The sequence below is a fragment of the Nyctereutes procyonoides genome, unplaced genomic scaffold (assembly GCF_905146905.1).
Source record: "Nyctereutes procyonoides isolate TBG_1078 unplaced genomic scaffold, NYPRO_anot_genome, whole genome shotgun sequence".
In the NCBI taxonomy this organism is placed as follows: Eukaryota; Metazoa; Chordata; class Mammalia; order Carnivora; family Canidae; genus Nyctereutes; species Nyctereutes procyonoides.
Genome location: NW_026575140.1, coordinates 60,861,829 through 60,884,142, shown reverse-complemented (window position 1 = coordinate 60,884,142; position 22,314 = coordinate 60,861,829). Strand labels below are relative to the sequence as shown.

At 40.8% G+C, this 22,314-nt stretch overlaps 1 protein-coding gene and 1 pseudogene across 3 annotated transcripts in view; one reads left to right on the top strand and one right to left on the bottom strand.

The window, feature by feature from the left end:
- Positions 1 to 10,912, bottom strand: part of DYNC2H1 (dynein cytoplasmic 2 heavy chain 1) — a 341,276-nt gene extending 330,364 nt beyond the window's left edge. For all 3 annotated transcript variants that reach the window (XM_055305872.1, XM_055305873.1, XM_055305874.1), the window contains exons 1-8: positions 10,638 to 10,912; positions 7,774 to 7,944; positions 7,032 to 7,167; positions 5,116 to 5,234; positions 3,775 to 3,919; positions 2,561 to 2,793; positions 227 to 361; positions 8 to 121 (exon numbers count right to left, since the gene is read on the bottom strand). In XM_055305872.1, the coding sequence (XP_055161847.1) occupies positions 8 to 121; positions 227 to 361; positions 2,561 to 2,793; positions 3,775 to 3,919; positions 5,116 to 5,234; positions 7,032 to 7,167; positions 7,774 to 7,944; positions 10,638 to 10,832 (1,248 nt within the window). In that variant the 5' untranslated portion in view covers positions 10,833 to 10,912. The remainder of the gene's footprint in view (positions 1 to 7; positions 122 to 226; positions 362 to 2,560; positions 2,794 to 3,774; positions 3,920 to 5,115; positions 5,235 to 7,031; positions 7,168 to 7,773; positions 7,945 to 10,637) is intronic.
- Positions 10,913 to 11,066: 154 nt separating this feature from the next.
- Positions 11,067 to 15,261, top strand: LOC129497936 (voltage-dependent anion-selective channel protein 1-like; annotated as a pseudogene).
- Positions 15,262 to 22,314: the final 7,053 nt, after the last annotated feature.

Below are 22,314 nucleotides of genomic sequence, written 5' to 3'. Positions count from 1 at the left end.
ATTTTACCTGCTGTGGACTATCTTGAATTTCTGAAATATAATTTTTCAATTTTGCTGCTATTTTTTGCTCTGCAGGTGCAATAATTTTTTCATATTGAGACACTGCAGCTTTCCATAAAGGCTAAACAAATTAACAATATTATTAGACTTTTAACATTTTCAATATCTGTCTTTGAGAAGAACAACACAAACAGGAAATTATATAGGCAAAAAACATGTATTCAACCTCGGTATACGGATTATACTGCACAGGATTCAGCCCAGTAAAAGGTTCAAATACTCGAGTCAAGCATATGATTTTCTCTTCACTGGCAGGTAAAAAATAAAGAAGCTTCTCATGAATTGTTCTAACAGCCAAGACCTAAAACATAGAATATTAGAACAACAAATTTATTTAAAGTGATAAATCTTCAAAAATAGGCCTAGAGTCTCAATGTACTGGGCAAGAGTTTCTTTAAACTACTTCTCTGAAACGAATGCAACAAACTGTCATATTGAGAATTACTACTCATCAATAGTCAAAGTGGCATTCAAAGATAGTATCACATCATCACATTGATAAATTAATGTGCTCAAACCTGGTGAAAATACACAAAATCTAAACATGGTTAAGCTATGTTTAACATTCATCCAAGTAACATTTTAGAGTCCTCAATATAATAAAAACCCTTGATTTTCATTCTGTGTTAAATGGCACTTCTAACAATGAAATGTTACACTCTATTATGTATAATTTACAAACAGGTGGGAAACAAATTACTGGATTTTGTATTTAAAACTTCCACCAACAGTGGCATCTCAGGGTCGTGAGTTCAAGCCCCATGCTGAGTGTACAGCCTACTTTTAAAAAAATTTTATACAGTTTAAATGTGTGGCATTCACACATTCAATAATACATCCAACAACAATTAAAACGTAAGCAAAAACCTTAAAAAACACTATGAACTTCTATTTGAGTGAGAAAGAGGAGTATCAACTACTGATTTTTCTCTCACTGAGAACAAAAATACCAATATAACCTGTCTACTGAGAAGGCTTAAAAACATTAATAGTAAGTGACATTTAGCACTTTCCCCAACCAGATTATTGTTGCTAAATGCCATTTTCCACTGGAAAAACCAGGCTCTTGAGAGAAAGGACTAATTCCAGGAAAATGTCCAAGATGGACTGGTACCTTTGGGGGTGGGGGGCTAAAAGTAAGGAAGTTATCGAAGAAATACCGGAATCATACAAAAATAACCCAAGAGCCAACGTACACGGCCACTCACTGCCCAAAGACGAACAGTCTGATGACAGTAACAACTACAATAGATTGAAACTCATTAAATATAAAAACTCATAACTTTGTAATGATACTAGTAAAAAACATTCCATTAACCGCCTAGGGAACTTAATAAGACACTAACTGATTGTTTGTTGTTCTAAAAAGTAATAAATAAAAGGAAACAGGAATGATGTGTGCTGCCATTCCTGTACAAACGTTATTTCAGGGTAACTAAGACACGGATGACAAGAAGTTCTTCCATAATCACGAAGAAATGCAAAGAGAAAAACAGAACCGGAATATCACTAAGTCCCAATTCCCACCATCATCAATGGCTGGTAAATCACTAAGACCACGCCGAAGAACAAGCATCAGAGAGAGAGCAGAGAGCAGTGAATGCACTGGCCGCAGGAAACCAACAGGCCAGCCCCCAGCAGTAACGCACAGGAATTAGAGCACCCAGGAAGCACCCAATTCGAGCAGACCAACTCTAGAACACCTTATACCATACAGGATGACACTATCAAAGTACTGTCGGTGTTGAGTGTGACAGTGGTTCTGTGGTTAAGCTTTAAGGTATAAGTATATAATTTCTTGGCTTGGCTTTAAAACTACTCCCAGAAGAGGGAAGGCAGGGGAGACGAAGACAGAACCAGAAGTGAGTCATGCCAATGGCTGCTGTAATTGAGTGACAGATACACTGATGTTTGTTATACTGTTTCACTTCAGTGCGGGTTTTAAAAATTTTTTTAATGAAAAAGGTTTTAAAAAAACCCCAAAGAACTATAAGCACAAAGTGTCAAAGTCATCTTTGTAATCTTTGCAATTCTCATTTTGCCTGTCCCTCAAGCTAAAAATCTAAGTTCTATCCTGAAATGTGTAACCTACATAAATGAAACAGCTCTTCCAAATATATCCACTGAGTACTCCCTAAAAGCTGTCCCCGCTTCAGAACAATTTCAAGATAGCCAAGAAAATGTCAGAGAGGGTCCATACCTGGACAGGTGGGCTGCTTATCTTTTTCACAAGGACAAAACAGAAGTTCACAACTTCCAGGGTGAATAGCCACACACCAAAGAGAAAGCAAGCAGGGGGGAACCAGCACTTACTTGTTCCCCACTGGGTACCAGTCACATGACTGCCCTAAATTATCTCACATGAACTTTAATTCTTTTTCTTTCCCAAAAACAAATAATCTCTCAGGGGTGTACTGCTTACTAACCATAAAATATGTTCACAAACAAGTGAGGACCTACTTCACACTTCACGTCAAAGACCCAAATGATCAAATGGTACCTCTTCAAGGCGTTTGCCAAGTTTCTCAAGTGTTTCGGGGACGTATTTCTCATTTTTCCATGGATGAGGAACATAGCGCTGCCACACCTGACCTGTGAGGTGATTACAGACAATCACCCACTGTTCACAAATTGAAATACCAGCTTTCAGGTTGTCTTTCACGAGATAATAAGGATCTCCCCAAAAATTCAAAGTTCCCAACTTTTTCTGTACAAATCTTCCAAATGAACCACCTAATAAAACAGAAAGCAAAATTTTTAATGAAAAATTTTTTAATGAAAAAAAATTTTTACTAATTATAGAATACATGCTTATGACAAAACTTAATGTATAAATTAGCACACTAAGGATCTATAAAATACCATATGCACATCCTTAGACCCAAAAACAAATATTTTTCAAAACACACATGCACACACACATTCCTCTGTATTTTTGGATCTTTCAATATATCATGTGCATCTTTCAAGTGTAGAAGTATGTACAATTTTTTTCAAAAGGCTGCAGTGCCTAGTGTATGGATGTAGCATTATGTAACCAATTCTCAACTGCTATGTTTCCTATTCCTACAACTGATGCTGAAATAAATACACATGTACTTATGTACTTGTCAAATATTTCCTGAGAATAATAAAAAGAACAGTATTTTCTAGGTCAAAAAGTATATGCACTTTAAATATTAACAAATAGGGATCTCTGGGTGGCTCAGCGGTTTAGCTCCTGCCTTTGGCCCAGGGCACAATCCTGGAGTCCTGGGATCGAGTTCCGCATCGGGCTCCCGGCATGGAGCCTGCTTCTCCCTCTCCCTGTGTCTCTGCCTCTCTCTCTCTCTCTCTATCATAAATAAATAAATCTTAAAAAAAATAAAATAATAATAAATAAATAAATAAATAAATAAATAAATACTAACAAATAAACCAATACATATTAAAGACTTTTGAAATCATTACAAAATAAAGTTTAAATTAGTATATGTATAGGGACTAAAAACTATGTAAACTTGCATTCATGGTCAAAGAATTTGAGACTAAGATTTAAATTAGCCAACTATATACAAATTTCTATTTAAATAATCCTGTACAATTTGCTCTAAGCAATACTCTGAGCAACAATTCTTACACTGAGGAGCATTTTCAGTAAGGGCTTGAAGGAAAAACAAGAGAACAAAGTAAGACAGGTTCCTAAGTTTTACAAGCTCTCTTCTTTACCAGTACCTATGATATCTAAGAGATGTAACATCCGTGACTCGGGATAGTGATCATGCTCCGTTTGTCTCCATACATCATCTACAACATCCCGAGTAGTCTCCACCAAGTCAACCACTTCTGGTAAGGACAGACTGTCCAAGTTATAAAATTCCTAAAACCAAAAGGCATTCATTTTTAAACATAATGATAACCATATCTTCAGCAACACAGTAACCATGCTCCCAGATTTTTCGGCTGCTACAGTTCTAAAACCCACCATATCACTTTCTCCTCTTCCTTCTACCAGATGATGAATTACATCTTTACGCAAATACCCTACAAGTTCCTTTACAAATTTCAGGAAAGCCAGAAGAAAAAATAGGAATTGCAAAGTCTATTGATTTATTTTTCCCTTGGCCTATTTTTCTTAAAGTCTGGATTCACTTCTTGCAGCTACTGAAAGGAGGCAGGCCTAATGCCATTCAGACATTACCCACTGTAGTTCACAAATGTCGTCACTTGTGGACTGCGCCGCATATTACCAGTAACACCATCATAGTTCAAGCTTTGTTATTTTACATTCCATCATTATGACAAAAAGAAGTGTAAAACCATCTCAAACTTCATTAAAATGATATTGAAATATTAGGAACAGGGCAGCCCCCATGGCGCAGCGGTTTAGCGCCACCTGCAGCCCAGGGCGTGATCCTGGAGACCCTGGATCGAGTCCCACGTCAGGCTCTCTGCATGGAGCCTGCTTCTCCCTCTGCCTGTGTCTCTGCCTCTCTCTCTCTCTGTGTCTCTATGAATAAATAAATAAAATCTTTAAAAAAAAAAAAGAAAAAGAAATATTAGGAACAATATAAAATTACTATTTTGAAAAGAATAGACCATTTTGTAACCATACTTAAAATGGTCACTTATTTAATCTCTAGGAATATTTCAAAGAAAAATCAATCAAGCATAAAACTAAGACTTTTCATATTTCAGATTACTTCGAAATGCTAATTTGAATAAACTGAACATCCCTTCTAAAGAACCTATTACTCTCTCATTGAAAAAACCTGTTAGTACATTAGCCTTTTGCTTTTCCCTATCTATGGGCAGAAAAGTAATTATGTTTTTGAGAAAAATATTTACTAGAAATTAGAATCTTTCTTGAAAGTTTCTTTCTTGAAATCTTTCTTGAAAGTTGTAGTATGCATGTTAAATGCACACTTTAAGGAAACCCTGCTACATAAAAAGGATATATTTTGTTTACAACCAAAAAGTAATAATTTTAAAACGAAGGCAAATCTAGTGAAAACTGAATCCTAACGTGATTTTATTATCAAAAGCCTGACATATAAGTATATGAGAATCACATACTCTTGCAATTGTTTCAAATAATTCTTTAAAATAATTGGCTCTTTCTTTACTAATCTGTTTATTTCCACGATGAGCTTGTTCTACCCAAAACTGGAACTCATCACTTGGCGTAAGAATACCTGAAAAGGTAAGAAGGAAAAAAAAGAAGTATCAGTTCAAAATGAAAAGTCAGAACAATTAACAGTACCAAATTAATACTTCCCAAGTTTGTGGCTCAGTAGGTTTCCCATTATGTTTTTGTAAATCATCCATATCTACACCATCAGTCTATAATTTCTTGCTTCTCTTACACAAGGCTTTCCATTACCAGTCATATTAGTGAATACCATCCAAATCAGAAATGATTACAATTGAATCAATAAATGCCCACTATTTGGGGGCACCTGGGTGACTCAGTGGTTGAGCATTTGCCTTTGGCTCAGGGCGTAATCCCAGAGTCCTAGGATCGAATCCCACATTAGGCTTCCACAGGAGCCTGTTTCTCCCTCTGCCTATGTCTCTGCCTCTCTGTGTCTCTCATGAATAAATAAAATATCTAAATAAATGCCCACAATTTAATATTAAAGTAAAAGCAAATTATAAAGTAATTTTACTTCTCAATTTGCTTTTATATTTCCCAATGAACTGGGAAATATATTTGCTTAGTCACATGCTGGAAAAGTGCACTATTCTTTCTGAGTCTATGGTATTCAGAAAGCATTTGATTTACTATTCAAGTATAAAACTGTAACCAGCATTATAAAATAATGATTAGTGTAGGTCATGCATTTCATATTAATTGTTCATATGAATAATATTTACAGCTACAATAAAATAATTAGCTTCAAATAAGATGCATTTTTTAAAAAGTCAATTATCTTTGCAAAGTAGACAATTAGGATCAATACTCATTATTCATGGATGCTCGATTTATGAATTCATCCATTTCCTAACATTTATTTGTAATCTAAAATCAATGCTTGCAATGCTTTTGTGGTCCTTCACAGACATGCACAGAGCAATGAAACATTTGAGTTGCCGCATATACACGTCCCCAGCTAAGGCTGAACAAAGCGACACTACCTTGTTTCCTATCTTCTACTATGAACAAATATCCTTTGTGTAAACTACTCAGTTGGATGTTTTTCTCATTTTTTGTACTTTTTATTGGTCATTTCTCTGTTTAAAATGGCCCCCAAGCATAGTGAAGTCCAATGTTGCAAGGACAAAACACTATGATGTGACTTACAGAGAAAATACTGGAGTTAGGTTAGTTCCATTCAGGCATGAGTTACAGCGCTGCAGGCCATGAGGCCTATGTTAATTAATCAATAATCTATATTAAATAAAGTGTCTTTAAACAGAAACACATAAAATAAGGTGACATGTTGAGTGGCCGACAAAAATGTTATGGCCAGAGGCTCACTGGAACTTAACCTGGTTTTTTCTCTAAAAGCAAGGGCTCAATATTTACTAATTCATCATTCACAGGGAGTTTACACAACATAACTACTGCAAATAAGAGGCAATTATATTTTCTATGTCCACATATTGCACATTGTTAAAGATTATATTCTCCTCTTCTCAAAATCCATGTAAATCTATTCATTTAAAAGAAGTTCAAGGGATCCCTGGGTGGTGCAGCGGTTTGGCGCCTGCCTTTGGCCCAGGGCGCGATCCTGGGGACCCGGGATCGAGTCCCACATCGGGCTCCCGGTGCATGGAGCCTGCTTCTCCCACTGCCTGTGTCTCTGCCTCTCTCTCTCTCTGTGTGACTATCATAAATAAATAAATATTTAAAAAAAATAAAATATAAAATAAAAGAAGTTCAAGCTCAGAGAAGATCCAAAAGTGTGGAAATAAATCTGTGAAAAAATATATTAATTTACTAATGTACTAATAAGAAATCGTTTTGACTTTAAGCTATGGTTTTATACCTCGTGTGTCATCTTCCTTAAATTTCAGTTTTGATGAGTTAGTGTCTGATCTTCGTAGAACTATACCCAACCCAGTTTCCAGTTCACTCAAAAGATTCTGAAGTTTGGGATCAAAGTTTCTGCTCCATTCCTGATCCTAAATAAAACAGGTAAGAGCAAACATTGATCAAAAGTTTTCCAATTGGGGCGCTTGGGTGGCTCAGTCAGTGAAGCGTCTGCCTTTGGCTCAGGTCATAATCCTGGGGTCCTAGGATGGAGCCCTACCATAGGCTCCCTGCTCAGTGGGGGTTCTGCTTCCGCCTCTGCTACTCCCCCTGTTTATGCTCTCTCTCCTCCTCTCTCAAATAAATAAAATCTTTTAAAAAGTTTTCCAATCAAATGGGCTTCCTTAAAATACTGTTGAGAGAAATAAGTCCAAATACACCTGTCTCTCTCAAAGCCTGCCACTGCCCTCTGTCTCATAGGGAGAAAAAAAAGGCCTTTCAACAGTTAAAATTTTATAAAATCATTTACTGTATAGCAATATAAGAGCTGATGCAGATTGCATTTTTATCTTTCTCGCATTTCTCTATTCGGCAACAAAGCTAACTTTAAAATTTCTATAAACCTTTATAATATTTTAAAAACTAAAATACTAATGATATTAACAGCAAATAAAATAAATATCTTTATGTTTACAAAGACATTTATACAAATACCTAGCTTAAAACAAATGACCATACAGGTACTTTAAGGCACTTACCTTTAACAACACTGGTGCAAATACTTGCCTTACTGCTTGGTAAAGAGAATTTATAGGTGATTCTAACATAGATGAGACAAGAATGTTACTATGTAGATTCTTATCAGTAATTACTTCAGGTCGCAGCTTGAAAAACACCAGCACTTTATCTTTTGTGTCAGCAAAATCAATCTAAGTGATAAACAAATGATTTTTAATGTTACCTTTATAAAAGTATTTGAAAGAAATGTTTCCTGAAAACTGTTCAATCGCTGTAATGTTTATCCCTTGGTAAAAATATTTACTTTAAAATAATTACAGTATATTACAACCAATCTATCTCTGCTCTTTAGGAGTATCTGGATTTTAAAATATATCCCCACCTATATGTGATTGTGTCCTAAAGCTACTGTGACAAGTGGTTTATAAACAGAAAGCACTATATAAATATTGTGGGCAGATACTGCTAACTACTCCACTCCCACCAGATTCAATAATGCTACAAAGTTGTGGGCCCCAGGAACACACTGATTAGTAGCATAAGTCTCCACTCTGTTCCAGAAAGTCTGTATCAAGGATATTAATTACCCTCTTACCTGAAACCAGAGTTTTAAAATGTGCTTTTAAAGTCATATGTAAACGCAAAGCTACCAAAATAATCTTAAGTTGTCTGTCTTCTCAATTTATCTTTATCTGAATCAAAAAATTTTCCTTAAAGTATCTGAGCATCAAACTTTTCATTTAAGTTGTATAACTAGATTAAAGTTGGAACTAGATGAGCTAAACTGGAATTCACTAAAGCAACCATGTTTAAAATAGGTCAGTTCATAGCAATTAGTTCATTAGCTGAAAAGTGTATTACCGGAAAGAAGTTTTTGCATTATATATACATTTTCACAGTTGTTCTCATTTCTTTTTCCAGGAAGAGAAGTATATGTGTTAAAAAAGCTTTCAAACAAGTTGACTGCTATGCATGAAAACACTTTATAGACGAGTGAGATTCCATGCTACTTTCCTTTTACCCTAATCATTACGTTTTTAGGCACAAAGGAGAAACTGGCATTTCCTTGGTATTGCCGCATTTCTCAAACTCCCATTCGCACACATTAAAATTCTATCTCTAGTATGACCATTTTATTCCAATTACAAGAATAACAAGCTATAGATATACAGATTTGAAAAATTCACCCTTTAGTCATTAAATAGTACATACCCTTGTACTCTCTTCCTCCCACCTAAAGAAAGAAAATTCAGAAAATATGCATTTCATCATTATACTGAGAAGAGTAACCACAGTTACTGGCTAAGGCTCCCTGGCATCAGTCAGGATGGTGAGCTTTGTCCTAAGCAAAGTCAGAGCTAACGCAAAGCTCAGTTGGCTACAGCCGTTCCTCATTCTTGAGAAAAGGGAAACAAAACTAGCAGTCCCAGCTACATCTCCTGCCAGGTTCTCTATCAATGGCAAATACTATTTTCCTTTAACTGACAAAATTTTGATAGCTATTAATTCAAAGTACAAAGCTGTTCTCCTTTGAGGTTGCAAAATAACCCTAGCACCTCCTGGGATCCATCAGGCATCAGCCTACCACAACCTGCTGCACAGCCCACAAGCTAAAATAGGTTTTTTAAAAAATGAAAACAGGAGCCCCTGGCTGGCTCAGTTAGGAGAGCTTGCTACTCTTGATCTGGGCATTGTGGGTTCAAGCCCCACGTTGGGTGTAGAGACCACCTAAAATCCTTTAAAAAAAATTTTTTTTTCATGACAAAAATTATATGAAATTCAATTATCAGTGTCTATATATAAAGTGTTCTTAGAACATAGTAATATTCATTTGCACATTATCTAGGACTGCTTCCATACTACAACCACAGAGCTGTAGCTTCTACAGAGGCCTTATGGCCTACAAAGCCTAAAATATTTATTATCTGCCCATTACAGAAAATGTTTGCCAACCTCTTTCCTAAAGCGTAAGCCAGATTGCATCTCTCTTAAGATTACCAATGGATGTTCTATTTCAACCTAAATGGTGTCCCAGGTTCTAAATGAGCAGCCCATGCTGTCACCTTCCTCAGTTTCCAGCCATCCAGGGAAACTTCTGCAATCACTAGATTATTTTTACCTGGCCCTTTGAAACCCAGGTGAGACCTGGCTCAGGGCCTGGGTACTTTTGCTTAAAAGACTCTTCCTTTAAATATTAGGTTTGCCTACAACACATCATCCCAATCCTACCCCAAAGCTCACTAATACAAACAGGAAGTCCTTCCCCCTCCATTTTAATGCAGTTCCCCACCCCATCCCCATCAATACTATTTCTCTATTTCGGTCTTAACAGCACTTATCAATGCCCCAAATCGTTGCATTTATGTATCTGTGTGCATGTGTTAGCCTATCTTTGTGCACTCGAATGTTCCTCGCTGATGACAAATTCTGACCTGTTCATGGCTTTATCCCAAGCACCTCATACGGTACCAGACCCAATATTTATTAGCTTATTAAGTCATGCTGTCAGACATCTACAGAACCTAGAACACAACGAAGCATTTCCAACATGACAGAAGCCTGTAGTGTGGTATATGACAGTACACAACATCTCGCTGGGCCCTAGCAGCAAAAGCACTAACTTGAAGGGGCTACAGCTTCCATCTTCAGTACCCAACGCAAGAGACATTTTCAGCAATCCACAGCCTTCCCCTCCCTGCTTGCCCGGGCCACACTCCACGTAAGCTGCCCAGGTGGGAGCCCGAGCCGGGGGCCGCTTGGTCCCGCCCCGAGGGAGGGGAGCCTGCCTGAGGGAGTCCTGCCCCGGGAGTCCTGCCCCGGGGGGAGCCCAAGCGGGGGGCTGTGCGGTCCAGCCCAGGCTGCAGGTCCCCGGCGGGGGCCGTACCGCGTTGGAGAAGGAGACGCCGGCGTCGGCGCGTTGCACCCGGAGCAGCATCTGGTTGCCGTCGTCCAGGAAGTTGTTGACCTCAGGGCAGCTGTACATGAGCGGCTGGTCCCAGGGCTCCGACACCAGCCCGAAGTAGTTCTGGGTGGTGGTGAAGATGAACACCTTCCGGACGTCCCCGCTGCCGCCCGCCATGGAGCCGCCGCGACGCGGGGCCCCAGGCGACCTCCGCCGGCAGCCCTCAGTCCGCGGTCCGCGGCCTCCCGGCTTCTGGGTTGCCAGGGCCAGTCGCTATGGCGACGGAGCCGACGTCGGCGTGGCCGCGCACGCCGTGGACGTCAGCGCTCGGACACGCACGCGCACGCACGGCTCGGGCGGGGGCGCGGGGGCGCGGGGGGGCGGGGCTCCGGGGCTGCGGGTCGGCCGGCGCCGAGCGGAGGGTCAGGTGTTCAGCCCCGCGCTCCTGCGCTCGCTCCTCCCCGGCTCGCCTCGGCGTTGCTTCACTTCCCGCCCTGCTCTTCACTGGTTACCAGTTACTGGAGGTCAGTGCTTCGTCGCGATCACCTGAACACCTTTGTGAAATGGTTACACCCGTGATACCGGTTATGTTACGGCGAGCACAACCGCATGCTGAAGAAGTACAGGAACGACGTCGGGCCGCGTCATCCCTGTAAACTGCCGCTCCTTTAATATCTTTAATATTCTGGATTCAAAACTCAGCTGCTAAAACTTGTGCTGCATGCTGCCCTCTGCCCATTAATGCAGGCCCTGCCTGCCCAAGAAAGGTTCTGGAGCCGGCCAGGCACCTCGTGTCTCTGGTGTGAGCCTTCCTTCTAAGGCGCTTAAACATAGATTTTTGTTTTCTGATTTGCTTTCAGTAATCACACCTTCCTCGTAAGACTATATTCTTTATGATTGGAAAGAAGATCTTTTTAATCTGCTTTGCCTCTTGACTAAGATTTCGGAGTGGGAACTAAAGCATTACTGCTGCGACTTATAAAATTCAAATTCTCATGAAATAATCCACCAGGTGGGAGAGAGGAGTCCATGAATTGGGATGCTGGCCCCTGGATGGGAAAAAAATCCAAACAAGAACCCAAGAGGAGGGATCCCTGGGTGGCGCAGCGGTTTGGCGCCTGCCTTTGGCCCAGGGCGCGATCCTGGAGACCCGGGATCGAATCCCACGTCGGGCTCCCGGTGCATGGAGCCTGCTTCTCCCTCTGCCTGTGTCTCTGCCTCTCTCTCTCTCTGTGTGTGACTATCATAAATAAATTTAAGGAAAAAAAGAACCCAAGAGGACAGGGGAGACCAAAAGGATTTTGAAAGCAAAAGGATTTTGGGAGCAAAAGGATTTTGGAAGCAAAGGCAGCTAAATATGGACAGAGATTCTTGCTCTACAGTAAGCATTATGACCCCTCGCACAGTCTTGAATTCACCAAATGCCCAAATACTTGGTCTAGGTGAGTTCTGGTGGAAACGAGTGAAACTGTCATCCACACAATGTGGTAAATAGAAAGGCAACACAGGTAGGAACATGAGTCTGGGAAGCAGATGAGATCACATGAACGCCTCCCATGAACTTGTAGGAATCTTCAACGGGCTTTGGACTGCCACAGGATAGGACGTTGGAGTATTTGAATATAGTTTAAACAAGAAGTCAGGAAACATGGAAACTCTAGTTGACACATGAACCCTACAAGGATTGGAATTTTGTGAATCACAGCTGCGTACCTAGAATTAGACCTAGCATGGAAAGAAGACATATGAGGGCTCTGTAGTCATGCGGCTTCAGAAGGAAATCTCATACACAAAACCACGGAGGTGCCGCTGAGCCCCCCTCCCCGCGAGCAGAAGATGCCTGTGCCTCCCACCTATGCTGATCTTGGCAAATCTGCCAGGGACGTCTTCACTAAGGGTTATGGATTTGGCTTAATAAAACTTGACTTGAAAACAAAATCTGAGAATGGACTGAAATTTACAAGTTCGGGTTCAGCCAACACTGAGACCACCGATGTGTCGCGCGATCTGGAAACCAAGTACAGATGGACTGAATATGGTCTGACGTTCACAGACAAACGGGACACTGACAACACTCTAGGCACAGAGATCACTGTGGAAGATCAGCTTGCACGTGGACTGAAGCTGACCTTTGATTCATCCTTCTCACCAAACACAGGGGGAAAAAATGCTAAAATCAAGATGGGGTATAAGCGGGAGCACATCAACCTGGGCTGTGACGTGGATTTTGACATTGCTGGTCCTTCCATCCGGGGTGCTTTGGTGCTGGGCTGTGAGGGCTGGCTGGCTGGCTGGCTACCAGTTGAATTTTGAGACTGCAAAGTCCCGAGTGACCCAGAGCAACTTTGAAGTTGGCTACAGGACTGACGAATTCCAGCTCCATACTAATGTAAACGACGGGACAGAGTTTGGTGGCTCCATTTATCAGAAGGTGAACAAGAAGTTAGAGACCGCTAGCAATCTGGCCTGGACAGCAGGAAGTAGTAACACTCACTTTGGAATAGTGACCAAGTATCAGATTGACCCTGACGCCTGCTTCTCGGCTTAAGCCTGATAGGTTTAGGATACACTCAGACCCTAAAGCCAGGTATTCAAACTGACGCTATCGGCTCTGCTGGATGGCAAGAATGTCAATGCTGGCGGCCACAAGCTTGGTCTAGGACTGGAGTTTCGGGCGTAAATGGATACTGTACAATCATTTAATTTTAAACTATTTTGAGCATAGCTACCTTCAGAATTTAGTGTACCTTTTAGTGTTGTATGTCTGGGATGCAAGTATTGCTAAATATGTTAGACCTCCAGGTTAAAGATGATTGAGCTTTAAAGTGTTACCCTTTCAGAGGTACAGAAGAAACCCAATTCCGTGAAAAGTCCTTTCAGCTGTAGACTTGGGGGGACCTTGGTGGCCCCTCTAGAGAGTTCAGGTTTCTTTTTTATCTAGAAATGGCTGCAAGTGGAAGCTGATAATTTGTAGGCACTTTGTTAATTGATATTGAGTCAATGAATGAAATGACTTCTTGAGAATTGAACTTTGGTTTCCTACCCGAATGCAGGAGAGGCTCATTGATGGTGCGTACAAACTCATTGAAAGAGTTTTTTTTTTTTTTCGACAGGTTTTCATGACCTGTTTCCACTCACTCCATCACCTCTTTTACACCAAAAGTAGTCTGCAGGGCATGATAGCTGTTTCTTTTGTGCCATTTTGGGGTGGAGAAGGTGGATGTGATGAAGCCAATAATTCAGGACTTAATTCCCTCTCATGTTGTGGTTTTCTACCCTTGCACCAGAGTATGAAATAGCTTCTAAGAGTCCCAGCTCTAAGCTGGGAAGAGTCTCTGTGACTGTAATCACGTTGTGACAACACTCGGAATAAAAATTGGACTTGTTATAAAAAACAAAAAAACCACAGAGATGATTAGTCATCAGACCAAGGTTGATCTCCAAATTCAGTTCCAAGCTAATCTCTTGGCACCATATCACAGTGGTAGACAGACAGCTATCCACCAATATCCATTCTCTCCTTCCACAGCTAAGAAGCGGCTACTCTCCACGTGTAGCCGTTAACTAATTCTCACCAGTAAGATGGAAATAGAGGTCACATGTGCAAGAGTTTACAGAAGTGAGTGTACCTTAATCTTTTGCCAGCTGGATACAAAGCAACCAGAAATGACAGAACCATCAATGAGTAGGACGCAGGTCTCCTGATTTAGTGTGGAATAAAGTCAGCAACTGTTAAATAAGCAAGAAATACCCTTTCTTATGTTTGAGCCATGTTACAGCATATGTCTGTGGGTCTGTTTTTCCAGTAAATTAAGCCACTCTAACCAATAGTGTAATTGATATCAGTAGTAAGGTGTTGTTTGTTTTGTTTTTTTAACTTCATGTAGGATGTTTTAGTAGTTGGCTAGCAAGTAGCATGCAAACAGGAAATATGAGCTGTACAACATGAGACAAAACCTTACTGAGCCAAGCTTTCCTGATTTTGATCTATATTGGCATATCTCATTTATATACTTTATACTTCTTTATACTTTAAAAAATTATTGAGGATTCCAAAAAGATTTTTTGTGCATTATTTCTATCAATATTTACTGTCATAGTCATGAAAACTGAGACTTAAAACATGTTTATTCACCTATTTAACAATAAGTCCATGACTTATTAACATGAGTGACATGTTTTTATAAAGATAATTATAATTCCCAGGCTCCTGGGTAGCTGAGTCCGTTAAGCGTCAACACCTGGTTTCTGCTCAGGTCTTGATCTCAGGGTCTCGAGATTGAACCCCGTGTCTGGCTCCAAGCTCAGCACAGAATCTTATGTGCTTTAAGGTTCCTACTATAAAAAAATTTCAAAACATCTAAGTAATAGGTAATATCTTCCTCTAGAATGATGATGATTCATTTAAATGCTTCAGTGCTGCTTTCTCTATCATGTGCCTGACCTCGTTTTACCTGTATTCGCAGGAGATCGTCTTGCTTAGACTTGTAAGTGAATGCCCTGTAATATTATTTTAAAAAACACATAACCACTGATATAAAGTGCTGAAAGGAAAGCTTCTTCGCACCATGGCAACTATTAATAAAAATGTTCACATAAACTGTTAGTATGAATCTTTTCTATTTCCATTTATATTTATGTGAAGTGAGTGTTGGATAACATGCAACTAAGCCAGAGCTCTCTGCGTTACAGCCTCTCAACTTTCTTTGGATAACTTCTACAATAAAATAACCCTCTGACATCACAGCCTGTTACTGTAAGGCTAGAGCATCAACAAATTGGTAGCATCCATTCACTCAAGAGGATTGCTCAGAACAGATTTAAAGGAAATGAGACCAAGCTTTTCACATGTCACCCTGACACCTTTGGCCGCTGAAGATATTCTAACAATACAAAATGTGAAATTGTACACCACAGAGGAACATGTGCCCTGGAGCTAATGGAAGGTATTCCCATACTGTGTCTCGTGTTCTCACCAGGAACAGGGCTGTGAAGTCCATGAACACACATTTGCGGAGAAGGGAAGGGCATCTAAGACCTCCATGTGGGGAAGTCCTTGCCGTCGGGCTCCAAGGCTCCAGCAACCTGGAGACCAGGAAGATGGGTTACCGGGCTGCCTGCTGAGGACACTGGGAGCTAGCTTGATTTAAGGCTCAAAGTCTTTTTTTAATCCCGGCACATGGTTTCTTTAACAGTTACTTTAAGAACTGAGGCTTTCTGATATATGTTCTTCTAGCTCCCGTATGGTGAATCCCACAGTTCTTTCCTACATATAATTCTCCAAAATGATTTATCCCTTGGCTTCCTCATCTGCATGCCCCCTCTCTCAATGAAGGATGGCTCTCTGGATGCTCTCTGCAACAATAAATTTGGATGGCCAGGTTAAAACCCTTACTTACTCTGATCTTTGCAGAAAGATTGTGTCACTTTTTATTTTTGTTGTTGAGCTGAGAGAATTTTTAGTGCTTTTTCACTTAAAACTTTTTCCAGTCTTATCTCTTATTTCCTAGGGTCTATGAGCAGTCAGCTTTTCTAACTTTAGAGGGACCATGATGTGTAGAATTATTCATTACTCCCTTTCTACCTCTTCCAAAAAGCCAACCAGTTTTCACCTGAGCTCCCCTCTTTGCTATATCTTGCTAAAGGTAGATAAATGTATCCAACACATACAATTCTGCTCCATCTATTTCCTGTAGAGTTCAGGTCTCACCAGGTCCACCCTCTACTTCTCACTGGGGGCAGACTTACTAGGAATGTTGCCAAGGTACCCTGGAGCCCTCCAGCTACCAACCTGCTGATCCGCATCCTTGCTGCCTGCGGCCTGACTACCTGTCCTGCACAACATATTTTGGATTTGTGTATGGCAGCATCCTTCTTCCAAACACCAACATCTACATTCACATGGTACTCATTGCTCTCATTTGCCAAATATGTCTGGATTTCCCTTTTGTGGTACATTGTAAGACTGCAGTTCTTTGCTCTCTTTAAATTTAGGTATGACCATTTGACCTGAGATACTTTTTAAAATGTAAGCAGTGATATATCACATATGCACAGACACCTTACAAACCAGTGTATAATTTACACTGTAAATTATAATTTTTTTATATAATTATAATTTACCAGTTCTTTCCCAAAGTGTTGTGATCACAGAAGCGTAAGTCAGGACAGAAGTTTTATCAGCCAAGCTCCCTGAGAAGCTAGCTATGATGAACACTTTGTTCCTGATGGTGTATCATAAACAAGAAATAAATTTTTTATAAGATAATGAGATTTTGCCATGGTAATGTTACCATACACTGCCCCGCCTGACAACACAGTCAAGTTATGGCAACTGTTACAAATGAACCGGAACTTGCAATCGCTTAACATTACAGAATTGTGTTTATCCTTCATGTGACCATTGATCGTGGTATGTGGCAGGCAGTCTTCCACCTGCTGGTTCAGGCATCAAGTCCTTTTCCATCTCATGGCTTCACCAGATGATACAAGGCTCTCCAAAGGTTTTTGAATCTGACTGAGAGATAAAGAGTAAAGCCTGATGCAGGAGACTGCAATGGCAATTCCTGACTGCCCAAGACAATGGGAAGATCTTGCTGTGTCTCTGGGATAGAAGATGAGTCATAATGAGCACACGGCACTGAGTGATGCCCCCCTGGGCCTGCACACAGCTTCGTACTTGGGCAGGTTTGTGGTTGGCTCTTACCAGCATTCAGGGAGTTTTGAACAAGGGACGCTGCATTTTCATTCTGCTCTGGGCCCCACAGATTACATATACAGTTGAAAGTTCTCCAGACCAAGAAAGAGATTCCAGAGATGGATAAGGCTCAGACCTGGAAGAGGGGTTTCATGAGACCAGATGGGAGGAGGTAGATCTATGAACAACACATGGACAGGAGCAGACTCAGCATCAAGAAGCAGCAGCACAGTCGTTGGTCACTGCCCGAGACTGGAGCACTGTGGCTGCTGAGTACATGTCTGAGACCACCCGCAGAGTATCCACTGTCTTTGCAGGAATCACTGCCTCTGCTGCAGACTCATGTGAACTTATCTTTCCAGTGCTGGATAGTGAAGGCCTTTGGGAACTACCCACCTAGCACCTATGCATTCTCCCAAGAGACGATGCCTACCTGTGCCCAAGAGTTTGCTGAGTTCCAATCAAATGACACGATGGAGACAACTCTATTTTTGATGGCTGAGAACACGGTTAAGATCTCTGAGACCAAAGACAGGGCTGTTGACCTCAGTAAAGTGTGTAGTATATGAACAGGAAAGCCCCATTACCAAATTGGGGTGGGAATGGGAACCAGGGCGTCTTGCTCCCTTTACAGGCCTCCTGTCCCTCCTTGCTCTGATTCTGTGGAGCACCTGAAGGAAGCCCCCTTTCTAGATTAGTAGAACTTGATTTTTGTTGGGTGCACCCTAAGGATACACAATTATGTACCCTTTGGCAGTTTTGTTAGCACCTTTATATTTACTTTCTCAGTTTTTCCGTAGAACAGTGCTGTGATGTCTCAATAAGGCAGATTCTGTTGTTTTATTATCCAGATGGGAAACTGAGTCACTGCATGAGTCACTGCATGATCGGATGGCTTCTCAACAGCTTCAGAATTTTAAAATGCAAATCCATTAGTCTATTGGTAATTCTCATTCTAAGAAATCATCTCCACTATGCCATCTTCCCAGTACTAAGTTGGAAGAGACACAATATTCATCCATACTGAAGATTGTAAAAATGCTCATGAGAACATACCTAACTAAACCCAAGCTTCTTGCACTCGGTTTTGGTCTACTCTACTATGCATCCAAAAAGACAGCACTTTTCTGCAGCAAGCATTAAAAACAGTGCACTCTCTGCCAGCGATTTTAATTCTGTGAACTACTTGTCTTCATCTGGGAGACACATTCATATACCAGAGGGCCACTCAGGTGTCCAGTTTAATATTATTTCCCTCCTGAGCACTTACTCTTTTATTTTTAAGTAATCTCAACACCCAGCATGGGGCCTAGACTCACAGCCCTGAGATCAAGAGTCCACTCTCTACCGACTTTGCCAGCCCAGCACCCCCTGAGCACTGACTCTTGATTTTCCTGGTTGGGTTTCAAACTGGAAATGCTGTTTTTGCCTACAATGTCTTCAACCTGTGATCCCACATCCAGAATTCTATATATTATGACCTTCCTAAAGGCATCAACCTCGATGGCTCTCTTGAGTTATTATTCTCTTTCTGCCTGCACTCTACTACTTTTTAAATTTTTATCTACTTATTTCTGCTCACCTTGACTCTTTAAAAATAAACTTTATTTTAGAAGAGTTTCTGATTTACAGTAAAATGGCAGTGACAATATGGAAAGTTCTCATATATCCCACACTCAGTTTCCACTATTATTAACATCAAGCACTAATATAGTACATTTCTCACAGCTAATGAGCCAATAATGATTATATTAAGTAGACTCCATTTTTAAAAATATTTTATACATTTATTTGAGATAGCAAAAGAGAAAGCATGAGCTGGGGGCAGAGGAAGAGGGAGAAGCAGGCTCCCCACTAAGCAGGGAGCATGTGGGACTCCACCCCAGGACCCTGGGATCATGACCTAAGCTGAAGGCAGATACTCAACCACTGAGCTACCCAGGCACCCCAAGTAGATTCCATTTCTTGACAGGGAGTGGCAAAATACTAGAACATGTATGTTGAGAGATATCATTGTGATATTTTAAAAAAAAAACAATCTGCATGGTGAGGAATAAGCAAAAATCAACCTTTTGCTTTTCTCTACGACCCTTTCAAAACTGTGTAAACTCATTCTTCCTTGGATCCTGAATAAAATTTCATTCCAACACTATGCTGTTATAGGTTGCATTTACTTTTATTTTGTGGCTCTCTCTGCAAAATTCAGGTAGCTACAGGACTTAAATAGAAGTGGTATATGTCACTTCAGGGCAGAAACTTTAACAGCCAGCATGGGATCCATCATGTTTTCTGTTCCCCCTATCATAATGGCAAGCAGTGTCCCAGACAATAGCTCCTTCTTGTTGGGGTCCCAGAGAGAGCCACAGCCACAGCCGGGTTGCAGTGGACGTGCCCTAGCATCCTGCTTTAGGATTTAAGGGGCCCATGGCACGAGTTATGGTTCTGCACTGCTGAGCCTTTCCCAAACAAGTCGTTGGCTTTTTTGAAAGAAAGTCATGTCCTAGCATCTCGTTTCTACTGTCATCTTTAAAGCTTTCTGCTTTAAGTGTATGGAAATATTTTATAAAATGTTGACCTGCAAGGTTGTTTTGAAAATCAATAATATATAGAAAGGAGAGTATTTATGTAGATCTAGGACCAAAACTGTATGTGGCATTCCACAAATCATTTTTGTGTTGCTTCTTTTTCTGGCAAGTGCAAGTGCTCTATTTTAAAGAGGTGTTAAGAAAAACTGTGTACAAAATATATAAATCAACACAATTTGGGGGACCATTTTTGGCTGCCTTGATTCAGATGCAACTATTTTAAAATATCTTTTTCATCACTTCATTCTATTACCTTCAAAAGCTAAGGGATGCATGTGTAACCAAGAGGTTGAGTAAATGGCAGAGTTATGGCTCAGTCTCAGTCCTTCTGCTTACTGCCCTATGTAGTTGTTTTTTTTTTTCTGTATCATTCTATGTAACAGTAGGATAAATTGAAGGATAAAGGAAGTTGTGTCTTACCTAAAGTCACTGAGTGTCTTTAGATTTGAAACTACAAGGAAAACACTTCCTGCCTCCCCTTCCTTCTCATTATTCTCATTAAACTCTACACAGAAAGAACCACAGACTGTCATCTTTTGTTTCTCTATTGTAGGTCCCTTCTTAATGGAAACTAATGTTTTGCTCATGTGTTAGCAGCAGAAAAGAATAAAACCACGTAAGTCCTTACATACTGCTCACAGGCGGGGATACAACCAGCATGCCCCCACTGGGTCATTGGAATGCTCCATTAGACCACAGAGGTGTGGTGGTGGCAGCAGGTACTCATCAAAGAAGAAAATGGTATCCACGACTCCAGAAGCCATCATCTCTTTAATATCACTTATAAGCATAGATTACGGCCCTATTCTGTGTTCCTAAAGTTCTTGTAAATGCAAACATGCCCCATGAATTCTCCCCTCCAGACTGTAAGATTCATGGACACAGGAGTCATGCCTGCCTTTTATATCCCCAAACCCAGCACGGTTCCTGGTGTATTTTAAGTGATTTAACAATCAAGTATTAAGTAGGTAAGTATTGAGTTAGTAAGTAGGTTAAGTATTGAGTAGGTAGTAAACTGAATGAGTGAGTCCCATACATAGACTCAGGCTTTCACTTATTTCTTTCCAGGGAATTCCATAGAGACAAGGGAGGTCCTATCTAGTCGGATCTGCAGGTGTGGTGGGCTCTTCTTGCTTAGGTTTAGAAGGTGTAGTTGTCATTGACGTGTAAGAGGAGTCGTTCCTCTTCTTCTTCAAAGAACACTTAATGGAGAAAAGACAGTCTTTTCAGTAAATGGTGCTGGGATAACTGGATATTCACGTGGAAAAGAATGAAACTGGATCCTGATCTCACACCACTCACAAAAATTAACTCAAAATTCATTAATGACTTAAATGCAAGACCTGAGGTCTTGAAACTCCTAGAGGAAAACATAGGAACAAAGCTCCTTGATATGGTCTTTGTGATTATTTTTGGTTGTAACACTGAAATCATAAGCAACAAGATAAAAAAATAAGCAAGTGGGCCTACATCCTACTAAGAAACTAAGAAAGTGAAAGGATGACCTACGGTATGGAGAAAAAAATGCAAACCATATGCCTGATAAGAGGTTCATATCCAAGACACATACAGAACTCCTACAGCTCAACAGCAAGGAAACAGCCCAATTAAAACATGGGCAAGGGACTGAATAGACATTTCTCTGAATATATATGAAGGGCCAACAGGTACATGGAAACATGTTTTGTGTCACTAGTCATTAGGGAAACGCATATTGAAACCACAGCGACTTATTACCCTATACTTGCTTGTTAGAATGGCCTTTGTCAAAAAGGTGGGACAGTAAGTGCTGGCATGGGCAGAGGAAAGGCAATCCCCGAGCACGGTCGGTGGGTTGTAAACTGGTGCAGCCACCATGGAAAAAAATATAGAGGATCCCCACAAAATTACACTTGTGGGAATACAGTTGACCTTTGAATAACACGGGTGTTAGAAGCAGCAGCACTCCCATGCTCGGCTGAAAATCTCCTTAAAACCTTGGGTCCTGAAGACGTTGCTGCTCACAGCCTGCCGCTCACCAGAAGCCTTACGGTAACGTCAGGTCAGCAGTCCGTTAACACGTACGTCTCATGTCTCATACCCTGCACTCTTACAGCTGGAGGAAACGAGAAGTTACCAAGAATCGTAAGGAGGGAGACCCGGGGGGCTCGGGTCATGATCTCGGGGTCTTGGAATCAAGTCCCACAGGAGGCTCCCGACCCAGCGGGGACTCTGCCCCTCCCCCTGCTCCTGCTCGCTCTCCCGCACTCTCTGTCAAATAAATAAGATATTTTAAAAAAAGAGAAAACAAACCCATCAGGAAACCGCATTTACAGCAGGGAAACAGCGGAGCCGCACAGTCCCGGCCTGTGCGTTCCCAGGGTCACAAGAAACCCTG